This window comes from Ammospiza caudacuta, chromosome 1 (genome assembly GCF_027887145.1).
Source record: "Ammospiza caudacuta isolate bAmmCau1 chromosome 1, bAmmCau1.pri, whole genome shotgun sequence".
In the NCBI taxonomy this organism is placed as follows: Eukaryota; Metazoa; Chordata; class Aves; order Passeriformes; family Passerellidae; genus Ammospiza; species Ammospiza caudacuta.
Window position 1 is genome coordinate 103153139 of NC_080593.1, and position 17531 is coordinate 103170669.

The 17531-nt window shown below is 41.5% G+C and overlaps 1 protein-coding gene across 1 annotated transcript in view; it reads right to left on the reverse strand.

Annotated features, from left to right (window-relative positions):
* Positions 1-9395: 9395 nt before the first annotated feature.
* VAPA (VAMP associated protein A) overlaps positions 9396-17531 on the reverse strand; it is a 28469-nt gene continuing 20333 nt past the window's right edge. Inside the window, exons 4-6 of the mRNA XM_058825517.1 lie at positions 16210-16290; positions 13696-13872; positions 9396-12752 (exon numbers count right to left, since the gene is read on the reverse strand). Of these exons, the coding sequence (XP_058681500.1) occupies positions 12594-12752; positions 13696-13872; positions 16210-16290 (417 nt within the window). The 3' untranslated portion in view covers positions 9396-12593. The remainder of the gene's footprint in view (positions 12753-13695; positions 13873-16209; positions 16291-17531) is intronic.

Sequence of the window (17531 nt, forward strand, 5' to 3'; positions counted from 1 at the left end):
GCCTAACTGTAAAATTAAGGATTTTTTCCCTCTTCTATATGTTAGCTTCCTGTTCTGTTGACTCTCTAAATGTAAAACAAATGTTTGGTGTCTTGGAAAGAAACAGCCAAAAACCTGAATGTTGAGTAACTTGTGCACAGAAAAGCTCACTTTTTACTACATACACATTTTTTGCTTCAGAACACCTCTGTCACTAGGAACAGTTCTGATGGATAAAGACATGGGATTTGGGGTTCACAGCACATCTCCAGGTTTTCTGAATAAAATTGTGGCTGGAGGTGCCCAGTGAGTAATGAGAGAGTGTGGTGAGAACAGCTGTTGTTCAACAGAAACCTAGTATTTTTCATAAGTAAGATCTAAACAACAAACAACTATTGCCTCTCTGCTGTTCCATCCCAGTTGCTTTAAGGGCTACAGCCTGGGGCAAGGAGCAGGGAGGGAAGAGCCACTTCTTAAAAAGAAAGAAAAACCTGAAACAAACCACGAAGGAAGAGCAAGACACGGGATAAGAGAAGTATCTTTGCTCAATGCTCTGCAGTTTCACTCCTGCCTCACACGCAGAAAGAGGTGAAATACAGTCTTTGAGCCTTCCACCACCACGATCAAAAGCTTTGGAGTTTACCCGTTCCTGAGTTTTTCAAAGTGACTCAGGAGATCCCTGAAAGATGAGTTCTGTTTTCAGGAAATATGCCCAAAATTACAAGGTACTCCAAGTGCAGAGGCCACAGCCTCTGAAGTGGCCTCCCTTCCTCACAAAGCAGTGAGTATGGATAAATTCAGGCAATTTTTTGCAAAATTCTGCAAGATTCTACTTGGCATAATTTACTCGGTCCTGACAGAACTGGGAAGGACAGACAACAAAAACCAGCACCACTCATTCTGGTTCATTCTGTTCCATTAACTTTCCATCATTTTTACTCTTTCTACAAGTATTTTTATCCTTTTAGCCTTCTCTAGTGCAATCACTTTGGATTTTCTCATTGCCATTTTCTACCAGCAATAAATAATAATAAGAGACTCCACTTCTGAATCAGGCAGAGACAAACACAGTTTTGAGGAATCACACCATGGGTGGCCCTAACAGCCAAGGCAGAAGTACTGTTGGCCTGAGCAATTATTTATCAGGCACCCTCTGCCCATCTATATTCTTCACAAGTCTGTTCCAGGGCACAGGACCAGTCCACGGCATGGATTCTAACTAAGGTACTACCAAGCCCTGAGGACAGTAAATTAATTCCTGCATGTCATCCAATAATGGGAACTGCCCATGATCACCACCTTAAAGCAGGCGGACATCCGTTCCCATGAGAACACCAGTGCTTCTTGTCTCCTGCCATTTCCAAGATGGTCTGTTGGAAAATGAAAAAGCACACTGCACAGGGTAGTCCTGTCTTCAAAGAAATAAATGAAAAATGCTGGGAGAAAAAAGTTTATACTTGGGATTGTTGGGCATTATACCTCCTAGATTAACACAGTAAAATAACAGAATCAGACATATGTACTGTCATTCAAAGAACAGATGCTTGCTGGACAGACACATACATTATTAATTCATTTCAATAACTGCCCAACGACTGAATCCCTTTGCTCTTAGCACCAACCAAAGACCAAAAAAAAAAAATCTAAATTATCTATGGGCATCAGCTTTATTACTGCTCAATATGAGAGCCCACCTGCCCATCTGGAGTGCTGCATCCAGCGCCAGAGTCCTCAGCACAAGAAAGACATGCACTTTGTTGGAGCAGATCCAGGCAAGAGCCGCGAAGATGATCAGGGCTGGAGCACCTCTCTTGTGAGGAAAGGCTGAGAGATCTGGCACTGTTCACTTCAGAGAAGACTCCAAGGACACTTTATTACTGTGTTTCAATAACTAAAAGAGGTCGATCAGAAAGATGGGTACACACTTTTTAGCAAGGCCTGCTGCAAAAGGGAAAGGGCCAAAGGCTTTAAACTGAAGGAGGGTCGATTTATATTGGATATTAGGAAGAAATTCTTTACTGTGAGAATGATGAGGCACCTGCTGCACTCTGGCAACAAGTTGCCTGAGAACCTGAGGATGCCCCATGCCTGGAAGTGTTCAAGGCCAGGCTGAATGGGGCTTTGAGCAACCTGGAAGATGATCTTTGAGGTTCCCTCCAACCCAAGCCATTCTAGGATTCTCTAAGGCATTTCTGGAAACAATCGCATCTTCCAACAAACACTACAAACAATAGTTTCAACACTACAAACAAGAGACACCAAGTCTCCAGACACTTTGCCGTTTTCTGGGAGAGCGGGAGCGGAGTGAGGAGCAGCGCCCGGGCCGGGCTGTCGGGAGAGGGGTGAGGAGCAGCGCCCGGGCCGGGCTGTCTGGAGGCGGGAGCGGGGTGAGGAGCAGCGCCCGGGCCGGGCTGTCGGGAGAGGGGTGAGGAGCAGCGCCCGGGCCGGGCTGTCTGGAGGCGGGAGCGGGGTGAGGAGCAGCGCCCGGGCCAGGCTGTCTGGAGAAGGGTGAGGAGCAGCGCCCGGGCCGGGCTGTCGGGAGGCGGGAGCGGGGCTCTGGATCGGCCCGGGCCGGGCTGTCGGGAGGCGGGAGCGGGGCTCTGGATCGGCCCGGGCCGGGCTGTCGGGAGGCGGGAGCGGGGCGCTGCATCGGCGCGCGAGCGGCGCGGGCCGGGGGCACAGCGCCATCTGGCGGCGGCAGCCTGCGGGACACCGGTTCCCCTCACAGCGTCCTCCCGCCAAAATCCAGCGGTAGCACGGCGAGGGAGGGGAACGGCGCTCAATCCCTGCCAAACCGTCAGGCTCTGTTCGCTTTATCGAGCACAAGCTGCAAAGAGAAACACCCAGAAAACCTGAATGAATAACAAAGCCAGTTTCTCTACGGAAACCATGGTTTTAGCGTACAGAAAATAAAGCATCCATCTCTTAAAGCCAGTTCACAAGTTTTCCCTGAGGCTCAGACTAACGCTACAATTTCATTCCACATGATGCATGATGCTGTCTTCTTACCAGAGGGGCGCACCATCTATGGGGGCAGTAGTGATAAAAGAAATCAGGAATTACACGCAAAAAAATGTGAAGATACGCTTTCAAAAGCTAGGAAATGCCAAAATGAAGCTTTGCCCCTGCAGCCTTCGTTGAAGCCCTCCTTGCATGCCCAGTGCCATATGATCAGGTCAAAATTTGCTGAACCTATGCACTAAACAATTCCCTTTTCTACACTCTGCAAGGAAATACAGGGGAAATGGTTACATGGCCTAAGCTGTACCAATCAGTTCTGCATTTATGCGTTTTCCATAGAAGGAAAATATTGTTACTAAACTGGCAGCCTTGCACTGCCTCAACATATGACCATCTGTCCATATTCAAAATCTGGCCAGAAATGTACATATAGGTACCAATCAAAAAATGTAGTGATACATACACAATGTATGTGAAAGTACTTTATCCAGGGAATTACTGACATTTTTAATAAGTATCACATACTCAATTTAAACTAAGAGCTGTATAAACTCTCAAATACACTAAAAATGGGGGAGAATTACAGAATTTTGACAGATACACTATAATTTTAAATCTTAAAGCATTATTGTCTCACTCTGTTATAACAGCAAGTTTCCATGATTAGGAGATAACTATCCATGTATAGTGACACAGAAGGGAGCATACAGGATTTAGGGGCCATCAGCAATGAGACCAGGAAGGATCTCCTGTAAAAAAATCCACATTTAAATTACTTAAATATAAAATGCTTTTTCATTTACATCAGAGACCTGTGCACTACACAAAAGCAGTAGCAATTGCTCCTGGATGTTGGAAATTCAGGTGTGTGAGAGCCTTCTCCTGCTTAAGCCTCATGTTTCTCTTTGAAGGTCTCAACACTTGCAGATGCTCAGAGTGCACTTCAGAGGGGTTTCAGATGAGATGGCTCCAATTTGGCAAGAAGGAAGGAAGTGTGCACGCAGCCACCCTCAAAATCAGCAGTATTAAAGTAACTCAAAAATTAGGAGCAGCTGAAGGAAGAAAATGGATTAGAGGCAACTGAAGCAATTACAAATGTATGATACAATGCAAAGCTCTCTAGAAAGCCAGTCCGCTGCAACCACCAGCCCACACAAGGCACCCCAGAAAGATCAGTCTTCGCAACTCGGACGTAAACATGAACAGACACAGACACAAAAAATGGTTTTGCATAACCCCCTTGTCATGCCTGCCCACAGGGCAGCTACTGCTGGTGTGGCTGACCTAATGTGCTGTGTTGTGTGCACAGAGCACCAGAGGACTCTGGTCACACACTACTGTTCCCCACTGCTCTCCCTGAGCAGTAGCCACGGAAATCAGGAGGTCCCTTTCATATGCTGCTGGTTTACTTTTGATTAGCTGCTTCATTTCTAAACCTCTACTTCCACAAATGCAACCTCTACACACCTCACAAAGTGGATTTAGAAATCCAGAATTTATTAAAAACCTCTGATCTACAAGGAGCTTTGAGCTCAGTTTTGGCCACTCTGAACAGCAGACTCCTCTGATCTCTTTGCAATCATTGAACCATTAGTGTTTCTGAAGTGCCTGAGCAGAGTAGTGAGGATGCATAACATGCATAATTATACTTTCTTCCAATTTTTAGCATTTTTCAGCCCATTTCTTAGCAGGTTTCTTGGGTCATCCATTCCCACTCCCTGGTAGATGAAGCAGTCTCACCTCCACACCCCCTCCATGAGTTTAGTCTGGTGACAACTCTTGCCCCCACTGCTCCTGCCAACCCAATCCCTTGTAGCCCACTCATCTCTCACCCCATTGCTGACAAGAGCAGGGACACTGCCAGCAGCTGCCAGGGTGTTTGATCTGTGCCCATGCCCACAGCTTGGCAAGGATGCCAACAGCAGCAAGAAGAACAGGTATCTTTCCAGCCTGCCACACAGGCTTGCCCAGGCTGGGGACTCAATTTAAATGTCTTTCATCCGAGGTCTAATCTTCCTTTAATTGGAGGTAATCGGTATCTGTGAAACATGCACCTCTCTATCAAATGTGGCTTGAACTAGATTTCGAATTCACACAGGGAACAGCAGCATTAAAATGCTGCAATCACATAAATCTTGTCTCTTCTAAGTCAGGTTTTTCCACAAATACGCTGACCTTCCTTTGCCATTGTAACCTGGTTCCTGTGGAGGCAGGATGAAGAGATTATTTCACCTAATCAGGAAGGCAATCTGTTCTCATTTTCTTGAAGCTGGGATGTGAAATGAGAGGCCCAAGGGCTAAAGTATTTCAAGGTATTCAGTGCAGCCAGAAAGCACTGCCATGAAGCTGAAGGCTGCACTGGAAATCTGAGGTTAGACAATCCTGGGCACCAATAAAATGAAAATCCTTCTCCTGGCATTCTCCTGTTCACAAGGGCAGCCACCACGTTTGAAGCTTTACACCCTAAAACTGGAGAGAAATCCCCATGCCTGGAGAAGGCATGGCAGTTCCCAGCATGTGTCTAGAGAGAAGGTAGCACATACAGACCTTTCTAAGAGTCCAGGCGTCCTGGCACTACAAAGCCACCACAAAGCCACTTCTGATGCAGTCCACCTCACTTTTGTCATGGCCATCTCTTCCTACCATACTCTGATTTTCTTCACTTGACACCAACCATTACTGAGGTGTGGGACACGTATCTCATACTTACTACTTCAACATTTTAAACTAACCAGAGATTAAGGCAAGCAGTGAAAAATAGCCACTACATAAGCTTCTTCTTCTTCTTCTAAGAACCACTCACTTGATTATCAAAGCTGCACTCTTAGTACTTCTGACTGCAGTTCCCGAGGGCTGCACCCAAAGTTCAGGTTTTGTTTTCTGTACTTTCTTCCTAAGCCTTTCCATAACATGGTTCCATAAACTACACAAGGATTTAAAGTAATGTCTTTCAAGCATTAAGAAGCAGAGATAATTATTCTCATTACTAACATTTTTCAGACCAACCTTCATCCTAGTGCAGAAATCTACTGCAGTCTGAAAAGCAGTAATAGAAACATTTACTAATTTTGAGTGAAAACACATCAGTGGGCTTAACCTCTGAGTCAGATGGATTCTGGAGCACCTTTGCTTGCAAGAGTCAAACATGTTTAGTTTTTTAAAAAAGAAGTGCTTTTTTTAAAAAAAAACAAGTGCTGAAGTATCTGTCTGTATCATCTGTGTTTGGGCTATCAAAGCAGCAAAGGAAAATACTTCTCTGCTTCCATGGGAAGAGCAATTGTGGTGAGTTGACCATGGCTGGATGTCAGATGCTGACCAAAGCTGTACTATCACTCCCCTCCCCTACAATGGAAGATTCATGGGTTAAGATAAGGACAGGCAGAGGTCACTCACCAATTACAATCATGGGCAAAACAGACTATTGGGCAAATTAGTTTATTGCCAACCACATCAGTGTAGGATAATGAAAAAGACAACCAAATTTTAGAACATCTTCCCTCCACCCCTCTCTTCTTCTCAGGCTTGATTTTATTCCTGATTTCCTCTCCCTCCAAACAGTGCAGGGGGATGGGGAATGGAGGTTGTGATCAGTTCATCACACATTGTTTCTGCCACTCCTTCTTCAAGGAAGGACTCACACAATATCCCCCTGTTCCAGCATGGGGTCCCTCCCGTGAGACAGTCCTTCACAAACCCCTAACATGAGTCCTTTCCATGGGCTGCAGTTCTTCACAAACTGCTCCAACATGGCTCCCTTCCACAAGGTGTACTCCTCCAGCAGCAGACTGCTCCAGCATGGTCACAAGTGCTGCCAGAAAACCTTCAGCATTGGCTCCTCTCTCCATGGGTCCATAGGTCCTGCCAGGAGCCTGCTCCACTGCAGGCTTCCCACAAGGTCACAGCCTCTTCAAGCATCCACCTGCTCCAGTGTGGGGTCCTCCATGGGCTGCATGTGGATTTCTGCATCCCTGGGAACCCCCATGGGCTGCAGGGGAGTGTCAGCACTGGTGCCTGGAGCAGATCCTGCCCCTCCTTCTTCACTCATCTGGTGTCTGCAAAGCTCTTTCTCACACATATTCTCCGCTCTGGCTGCAATCTGCTCTTGGGCAGTACCTTTTCCCCTTTCATAGCCACGTTACCCCAGAGTCACTACCACCATCACTGATAGATTCACCAGTGTTAGACCTGTCTTGGAGCCAGCTGGCATTGGGTCTGTAGGCCACCAGGGAAGCTTCTGGCAGCTTCTCACAGAAGCCACCCCTGCAGCCCCCCCACTACCAAAGCCTTGCCAGGGAAACCCAATGCAACAATATATACCACACCAACAGGGCAGCTGTACACATTTAGGACAGTTTGCTTTCTTTTACTTGTTAAGTGCAAACAGCACTGGCTCCACAGAAGTTTTTTGCAACACAGACTGACTTTTATGTTTCAGGACTACAAACACAACACACCCAAATGCTTAGCATATTTTTTCCTTTTTTCCCCCCTCAACTATCTTTGGCTGAGGTCAGGCATTATAATCCCAGTGAGCACATTCCACTTCTAAACACCTAACAGTTACATCTTCTGTCTGTTCAACACCTGGTTTCAGGAACAGACAAAGCAACAGCTCAGTCTTTAGGAGGCTGCTTCAAACGACTATTACAGATGTCTAAGCAACACAAAGCAGAATTTTTGAAATCCAAGAAACAAAAAAAAAAAGACTTGGACATGGCTCAAGGAATACTTGATGAGAAACAGGATAGAATGTATGCTAGAAAATAAGGGCTGTACTTAAACTACCTAGTCGTTTGCCTCAACACTGATGCCTCAGTTTCCCTATCTCAAAAGCCAGGATAACCCATCCTTGACAAGGCAGACCAGGACATTCACAAAGACTGCTATTTAACTATTACCCATTGTGAGAAAAGTCTAGATACTCATACCACATAAGTCTCTCTAAATTGATCTTTGCATGTGAGCCTGCACCAATATTAGTAAAAACTTTCCATAAAATCCTGAAATAATTACTCCTAGGCTATGGCAATCTGTTGGTTGGTTGATTGTTGGGGGTTTTTTTCCCTTTGCAGAACTTGGATGATCAGCAGTCTAACATTAAGAAAAAAAAAAAAAAAAAGAACAAACTATCACAACTAAACAACTTACAAAGCCTTTTTTTCTTATCAACCAATTCAAAAGGTAACAATAACTATTTCAGCCACCCTTCAATTACTGTTTCACTTATTCCAAGTGCTTGAGCTCAGATTGCTTTGCTGTAATTACAGCTGTCTGTCCATAACTCTGTGCTTGGTTACCACAAACATCCTTTTAAGTCTTTTTTAAGGAAGAGGGAGGACATCAGCCTTCCACCAGTGCCAGCAGGAGAGTAGCTGCAGTACAAACACAGATTCAATACCCTGCTGGCCGTGTTACCAACACGACATACACTGGTACCAAGTTTTACATTAAATGGCACTGCATGCTTATATCAGGATTCAGTTAAAACATAATTTGTAGTGGATAAAACAGTGATTTCATCCAAAGCAGGTTCCAGATCTAGTTCCCCACACAAACACATAAACTCTTCTCCCAGCAAATGAGGCACGGACCTTACTAGCCCCTGCCAGTAAAAACAATGCCAGATAGAAGATAAGAATCAACTGTTCTGTCTTTGCACAAGACCTCTGTTCTATGTGATCATTTGTCACATACAGGGCAAATAAACAACAGGTGACAACACCAGCACTACCTCTGCTTATGCAGCCCTGTCAGAATCAGCAATTCCCCAACATACCAAACACACACTGAAACAGAAAAACACAACAGACCAACTTCAATCAGATGCTTGCACTATTTCAGTGTCCCTGGGAAATACATTTGTACAAGAAACAACCTACTTCATTTTATCATTAGTTTCCCACAGGAAGGAGCTCAAACCCTTGTGAAAACTGACTCCTGCATTTAGCTCTCCCTCTTATCCAACACTCCAATGTGCCACCACTCTAAAGCTACCACAGAAGCTCAGGATCAGCCAAGACAGAGACTCCCTAGCAGCAGTGGCGAGTGCTACACACAGATGGGCCTTCCAGGACAATCCCCCAAAAGCCATTCCACGGGAACCAGAGTAGCAGGCAAGGCAGTGAACTATTACCTTCACAGCAATGCAGCTAAAAAGACAGGCTGCAGAATTTCAATCCCGCCTGCAAACTTGGAGAGGAGGGAAGCAGTGTTATTTATCTATTTACTAGGGTTGCTTTGTAACTGCATAGCTCTCATTCCATCTTTTGCTACAGACTCAAACAAGTGTTTGCTCCAGCAAGTCAATTCACACCTAAAAACCAGTGGACTCCCAAAAGGAAAAAGAAAATTTGTCAAGATGATTCTTATGAATCTGAGAGACCCATCAGCATCCCCAGTGCTGCCTGGATTGAGGCACCTGTTCTTCACTCAATGAAGTCAGGGAGAAGTTCCAAAATAAAAAGGACACTGCTACATTTTTAATAGTTTATTAACACTTCAACCTTTAATAACTTTGAAGAAGGCCTGAAAGATAAGTTTTGCTTATTGACTTTGTCTTTTTCCCTTTGGCAAAATGTCACCTTTCAACTCCTCCCTCCACCCTCCCTTCTCCCAGGAGGATAATGAATTTCCAAGCTAATGTTTGGTTGCTTCTTTTAAGTAAGTTGGCTTCAAACATAGCAGCAGAAACATGCAAGCCTGGGCAATAGTGTCTGTCAACAGCTTTTAGAGAATGAGTAGAAACACACAATTAACTTGTGCATTGATACAAATAACTTCTTCTAAAATGAACTTTATAGATATATTTTTTTAAGTGGGTTAAATTTGGTGCCCAGAATTACTACAGCAGCTGTATCTTCTAGTTAGCTATGTTGGTTTTTTTTTTCCCTGAACCATTCTACTCTTTTTTAAAGTGCTATATTCATAAAAATTTTTAAATAACTACTTTGATATTGTATACTTGTATCATCTTGCCCTTTCCAGAAATCAGAGGAGCAACCTGCAACATATATTTAATTGAAATTATGCATGTACCCTGACACAACTTTATGGGCATCATGATCTGCTCATCTCACCAGGAGCAGATGAAGAGACTGTATTTCCCTGTGCTTACATACACAAGTAAGCAAGCAGACAAAGCAAGAAGTTCTAACCATTTCAGGAACAAAGACAAACAATTTAATCCATATTACATAATTCACTGAATACAGCTGATCTCATCCAAAGTGACTCCTGAGAGCAAAATAGTTTTAGCATTACATTTTATATACAGCTATGAAGGGATTACGGGAAACCAAGACAGTCTCCTTAGAGCATTACTGAGAACTCCGGTTACAAGAGTGCTGTACACTTGAAAGCATCACTTAAACTATGACCAAAGTTTTACCACCAACTTTTTTCTTATTTATGAAAAAAAGTTATTTCACTCTGATTTTATCATTACTTGTACCATATTTCTGCTGCCAGATATCAAAACCTGAGTCAGCTGTATCGAGCAATGACTTTTTTTTCTGGTTTTAAGTCCTCTAAGTGCTAGCACCTTTGAAAACCTCCGCACACCACGCTGTAAACATTTTAAGATCTTCCAGAGTGTTTTGTGTGGCTTTTCTCCCTTCAATGCAGGAATGACTGCTCTATCTGAAGCAAACTACATCTTGCACAATATTGCTTTCGTTATTTTCCACGTAATCAGTTTGGAACAGGCTATGAAAGTTTGATGTGGAAATGTTCTGTTAGAGAAAAAATCAGAAGAAATACACCATTCTGAACCAGCGGAACCAAAATAATCAAAACCTTAACACAGTTTTTTCCAGTCACTGGGATGGAAGGAGACTTGAATGCAGACACTGGAACAAATAATTGGAAACATCAGTGCTTGCATGCTTAAGTGAAAAGATAAGCAGTATTTGCATTTTCTCCATCATCTTCCTTGTACATGTGCAAGATTTTATAAAAAAAGTTTATCACAGAGAGTTATGACAGAACATGATGTAATTAAAAAAAAAAAGCAGTAGAAATCAAAGGCAACCAAGATAACGTACATCTTTCCCAGAACATTTTTTCTCAGCTACGTAAGGTGTGCATACACCAAGGTCTAACACACTTAGCTGCACCACATCAAGTCAAGCTGTCCAAGAGCATACACAATTTTGCTTACAGGAGTATACCTCTTCCACAATTTTTCAAGTTTACAAGTAATTCCCTGTATTGGATTATGCTTACTCAGAAGTACAGATAATATTTTGTTTCAATACTACTGTTTGTTTTTATGACATATTCAGAGATGAGATGAGGCAAGACGTAAGATTAAGTGCAGGGAAGCATTTCAGACCCCAAAAATGCATTTTTTAAAACTTAGCTATACATGGTTAAAACAGGTAGATCTGCCAAGAGTTGCATAAAATGATTTTTATTTCCCAAAGGTGAGCAACTGAGCCAAAGGTGAGCAACTCAGCAAATATCAACTCTTCTGCATCATGGAATACACTACGGGTGTCTGAATGTTCATCTTGCATTTTTTAGTATCTGCTAAGACAGAATTATAAACTGAGTAAGTTAATATATGTGAATTAAGTACCCTTAAGAAATCAAAGAATAATGTTGACTCCTGGAAGACACCCAGAAGATCCAAAGATGGAACAGAAGGTTGATTATTACACTCCTGCACAATCCAAGCAAATTGTTATATATTGAAAACATTCATGTCTGGCATTTGCACCTGCTGGATATCCAAATTATTCTGTCCCAAAACAAGTTTGATAACTATCTTCTTTGTAGCTGAAAGCAGCCAGAAAACAGTTCATTTTTTTAAACAAATGGAATGGAAACCTTTTTTTTTTTCTTTCCCAAGCTTCAATTACAACAGTCAAAGCCAGAGACTTAAGCAAATAAACTTCAAAATAGCCATTTGTTACAAGTAGCAAATTACCATGAACAATGAACTTGTTAAGAATCCCCTCTAAAAGCACGACACACACAAACAGGCTACCCAGCAGAAAAATCTGTTAACAATTTTATTTCTTTTGTCATGTTAAATATTATGGGACAGGACTGTTAAGGATGAAGAACTCTCAACAATGCCTCACAAGGAATAAGAAAGAAATTCTGCCATGATATTAGCAAAGTAAGGTAAGGAGAAAATTTACACAGTAAGAGGCACCATTTCCCCCAGAATACCTCTTGTCATATTCCTGAATGAGTGGGATTAGCAATCTAATAAATCATTTGTCAAGAGGTAACAGCAACAGATAAAATTTTAAAGGATTATTAAAATAACATTTACAAGACTCTGAACAATTTTCGAATTCTTATTAAAACCACAGAAAGAAAGAACAATTCTTTATTTATGAATTTTCATAAAGGACTGACTGTGCAACTGATACCTGCTATTGATGACTGAATGTACAATTTTGTCCAGCAGCTGAACAGTTTGTCTTTTCAGATTGTGTTTTCTAACCGTGCAAGATCATTAAAGGCAAAGCCTGTTATGATGCTGTACACAAGAAGGGCCGCTCGGGCCATACTACCCATGATGTGGTAGGTAAACAAACCTTTTTCTGGCCAAGAGAAAACAAAAAAAAAACAAAAACAAAAAAAAAAAAAAAAAAAAAAAAGGAAGCTGCAGTTTTGCATGCTTCTCTCACTCATTCTTTCTACAAGATGAACTTCCCTAGAAAGAATCCAATGAAAATGGCTGCAATTACAACAAGAAGTGAAGGAAGAGAATTAGAGCCGTTATCTCTGAGGGCCAAAGCTGCGGGTGATCCAGATTTATCCGAGTGCGCTACCTTTCTGAGCCTCAAGCCTTCATCCTGAGGGGAAGAAAAAACACAGACGGAAAAAAACCATAAATACATCACTAGGATAGTAAAAGCTGAACTCAAAAGGCCATTTTTACTGGTGAATATTTAAATGAAGTTTAAAAAAACCCCCTCAACAGATACAACATTGCATCACATCCAAATCCAAAACACGAACATAGAAAACCATATTTTAAATAAGGACCATAATTTACTAGTCTCTCTGCTTAAAAAATATACCAAAAATCTTGCTAAGCCCAATGAAGCATTCTGCTTTTACTTAATACGTGTCAAAATTAAATAGCAGTAATTCCTTATTGTTAAGGGGATATACCTGTTTTGTTTAGTGTCAATGTCATCAGAATAACAGGTGTGGAGGTATCATATTATAGTTCTTTAAAAGACTACCATGGCCAATGAAATTGCCAGAACTGTTCCAAAAGCAAGTACATAGAAAAGACACAAAGCCATGTATTGACTAGTTACCGGTCACTGGAATGACACCTTTACATAAAGGTACAAGGAAGTAGTGTTTGCTTACCTCCTCTGGCCAAACAATTGCTCTTGTTCACTAGCTGTTTGTAATACAAAATGTTACTGCTCTAGATCTCACTCATTATTAATGAAAAATAAAGCACTTTTACAAAGCTACTAATTCAGTAGCTTCAACTTAGACTTAAAGTAACTAAGATCACCTCAAATAGGACCACTTCATTTAAGAAGAAAATTCTGCAGCTTCACTGTCTTCTCCATGACAACCACAAAGTCTCAATCACTGACAAGTTCAAAATATACACTACACACAGGACAGTGAAGTCATATTATGAATCGATCTTTACACTCTAACAGCTTTATCTACTTGCTGGAATGTACATCTTTTGGCCAAATTAGAACCCAGACCTTTCACTCAAGAAGAGTGAAGCCACTTCAGTATAAATATGGATGCAGAACTTACTCTCAGGTGCCGATTTTCATCTGTCAGCTTCATAATCTCTGCCTGAAGTCTTTTGCACTCCTCCACCAGCTTCCTTGTTTCAGTGTCATTAAGTGAAACACTATGTGGTTTTGGCATCGGTCCATCCTGCTTAGATGTGTTCAGTACTGGGGTGGATTTGCTTGCATCTATATCATTCTACAAACATCAAGAATGATTTGAGAATTTACTTAGCTAGAGAAAAATCATCCACAGCTTAAAAGTGAAACAATGAAGCTACTAATGTAGTTCAATGAGGTTTGTATTTACAGTAAACTGAACAGACACACTGACAGTTCAATTCTGATTAGCTCAAGCATTAAAAAAGCAAGAGAAGATTGCACTGTTTACCTGGTATTAACACTCTACTGAGACACAAATTAATATTTTAGCTGCTTAACACTGACCCAGGAGGCATCCAAAAGAGGGCATAAAATACACCAAAGAGCATTTGAAAATCGGGGGGGAAAAAATAAAAGCAAGAAAGTAATCCTGCAATAGTAAGAAACAAAAAGTAAAATCAGAACAGGTCATGTCACAAACTCCTATGAAGTATGTGTGACACAAATATTTTGAGCTTGCAATACCTTTTAGTGAAGGAAAAGAAAGTGCTGCACAAACATGAAAATTAAGTCTGACAGCATCTGAAATACGCATTACTAATTTTGAAGAGTCACAAAAAGCTGTGAAAAGAACAATATTAAAAATAACAATCTAATTTCCACAGCTCTGCTAAAAATCACACAATCATAGAATAGTTTGGGTGGGAAGGAACCTCAAAAAAGATCTAGTTCCACTCCCTTCCCCCCCAGCCCACTACAGGCAGGGACAATTTTCACCAGATCAGATGCTCAAAGCCTGATTCAAAATAGCCATGAACACCTTCAGAGATGGGACATCCACAATTTCTCTGGGTAACCTGTTCGTCACTACCTCCTGAGCAAAGAATTTCCTCCAAAGATCTAATCCAAATCTTTTCTCTTTTAGTTGAAAACTATTCCCCCTTGTGCTATCAGTATCTGTCTGTGTTAAAAGTTGCTGCAATGAGGTGTCCACGGAGCCTTCTCCAGGCTGAACAACCCCAGTTCTCTCTGCCTGTCTTCATAGGAGAGGTGCTCCAGCCCTCTGAGGATCTTCATGGCCCTCCTCTGGACTTGCTCCAGCAGGTCCACATGCTTCTTATGTTGGGGAACCCAGAGCTAGACTCGGGACTTCAGATGGGGTCTCACAAGGGCAGAGTATAAGGAGGGAAAATCTCTTCCCTTGACCTGCTGGCCACATTTCTTGTGGTGCAGTCCCAGATGCAATTGGCTTTCTGGGCTGTGAGCACACACTGTAGATTCATGTCCAGCTTTTCAACCATGAGAACCTCCAAGACCTGGCAAGCCTGACTGCCAGTGAAGGTTGAGGCAAAGAAGTCAGTGAGTACCTCAGCCTTCTCCATATTTGTTGTCACCAGTTCCCCTTTCTTGTTTATCAGCGGGGTTCACTCTCCCTGTCCTTTCTTTTCTAACATACCCCACACTTACAGAGTCCTTTCTTGTTACTCTTCACATCCCTTTCCATCTGTACCTCAGTTTTCCTGATCCCACCCCTACACACCCTCAAACCATACTCCTGTACTTCCCAAGTCACATGTCCCAGCTTCCACTGGCTGTGCATTACCTTCTTCTGCAATGCAAGGAGCAGATCCTTGCTCAGCCATGCCGTTTTCTGGCCTGCCTTCCTTGATTTCTTACACATGAGGATGGAGAGCTCTTGCACTCTAAGGAAAATGGCCTTAAAGAGTTGGCCCTAAAAGGGCCTAAAGCCCCTTGAGAGTGTAAAGAGATGACTCTTTAATTAAAGAGTAAGCTCCTCTGTCCCTAGGGACAGTTTCTTATGAGGAAGTACAAAAGGAGGTAGTTTTGTATAGCCCATTACATTTCTCTCACTACATTACACACTTTATAAAATTAAAGCCAGAAAGTAGACAACTAACTGCCTTGATAATAAATGCTCAAGCTTTACATTTTTACTGTTTAACACACATTTGGGAAGTTTACACCTTCATCTCATAAATTATCCTTTCCAAAAAAGAAAGAAAAACCAATAAACCAACTCCAAAATCCCCAACTACAAAGCAATCGCTACACCCCCTTCCCCTCAAGATTAAACTGAGATTGCATCTGAAAACTATAAAGTATAAAAATAACAAAAATATAGTTTTTTGCAACTGCTCTCAATTGCTGGAGTTTTTAAAGATGTGTTTGGACAAAGTACTCCCTCTGGGACAAGATCTTGGACGAGATGGTATTTCAAGGTCCCTTTAAACCTGGGATATTCCATGATTCTGTGAATCCTTAAAACGTTATATACTGAATACTCTTTCTGTCTAATTTAGTGCAAATTCAATCAATTCATTTAGTCATTAAATCAAATAAGTTTAAAAAAATCTCTGAAATTTCTGTGAGATCCTACCAGTCAGTGTATGACAGTTTCTTATTCCTTACTTACCAGTTTATCATTTTCGTTGGGCATTTCAAACACACATCTCAATTTGGAGTCCATCAACTCATCAGGTTTCGCTTCTTTCCACTAAGAAAACAATTAATGGAGTTATTTAACATGCTGGACTCATGCAAACATCTCAACAGCTCATGAGCTTGCTCTTAGCACTGACCTCCTATACAGCTGAATAGCATGCTTACCCTGCCTGCAATTTTCAGACTTGCTTATGAACAATGCTTTTTGTTCACACTCACTGCTGTGAGGTAACAAAAGCTAGAGATGGTTATTCAAGTCTAGAAATGAAAAAGAGTAAACTGAATGCAAGGATGGATCCATCAGAGATTTGTAAGACACAGGGAGGGGACAATACAATGGTTTCTTAACACACAACAAGAAACAAGTAGCATCTGAGTCAGTTTGAAAAGAAAGTTCTAGTCCTATTATGCCTCAGTAAATGCACTACTTGTATCCCATCTTGAAAGGACTGATTTTAAATAAAATATTGAAAGACACCTTTTAGTGACTCTACATGTGTTCTAGAATAAATTTCTTTGGTCTTCAAATTTTAGACTTCTACTCACTTTCTCCTTTTACTGCATATCACGTGACAATTTGGGCCTAGAGAATTTTTCAAAGCTGTTTATAAAAAACATTAAATTTTAATGGTTCTCAGTATTAAATAACTAAACTATGTTGGAATCTCTCTACTCATCTGACAATTAACTTTCAAAGCATACACTTCATGTAGTTGCCTTAAATTTTAAGGCTTAGAGACAGGTCTGAAGTCTGCAGCAATTTTTCTAATAGGCCCTCCTGTTACCTTATAGATGTTACAGATTGAAATATTCAGGTTTTTCGTAACATGCTTCAAATTTTTTTTCCAGCAATATTAATTATACAGTAACTTTTAACTACAATTAGCAATTTTCTGCAAGATCTGTTTCTCAGTACTGTATACCTGAACTCACTAAGAAAGCAGTTATTTGAAAGGTATTTCTGAAGTTGGTTTTTATATCCTTACCAAACAGGGAGGCTTCATTTACCAAACATAACCAAGAGCTACTAGAGCAAATGAAGAAAAACAAACCAGTTCAAAAAGGCAGACAGATGTTAACATTCATGTCTCCAAAGCTTCACAAAATCTAGGTTTTCCACTGCTTCCAGTGAAGACTGATGTCACAGTAGTCTTTGCCCTCATATAAGGGGATAGAGCCCAAAAGGTCTCTTGGAATTCAGCAATTTATAAAATCTCATCTTTATCCTTTGTTTCCCCTCTCCTTCCCCACCTAGAGTGAACATCAAATGTACCTGTGTGAACCCAAGCATTA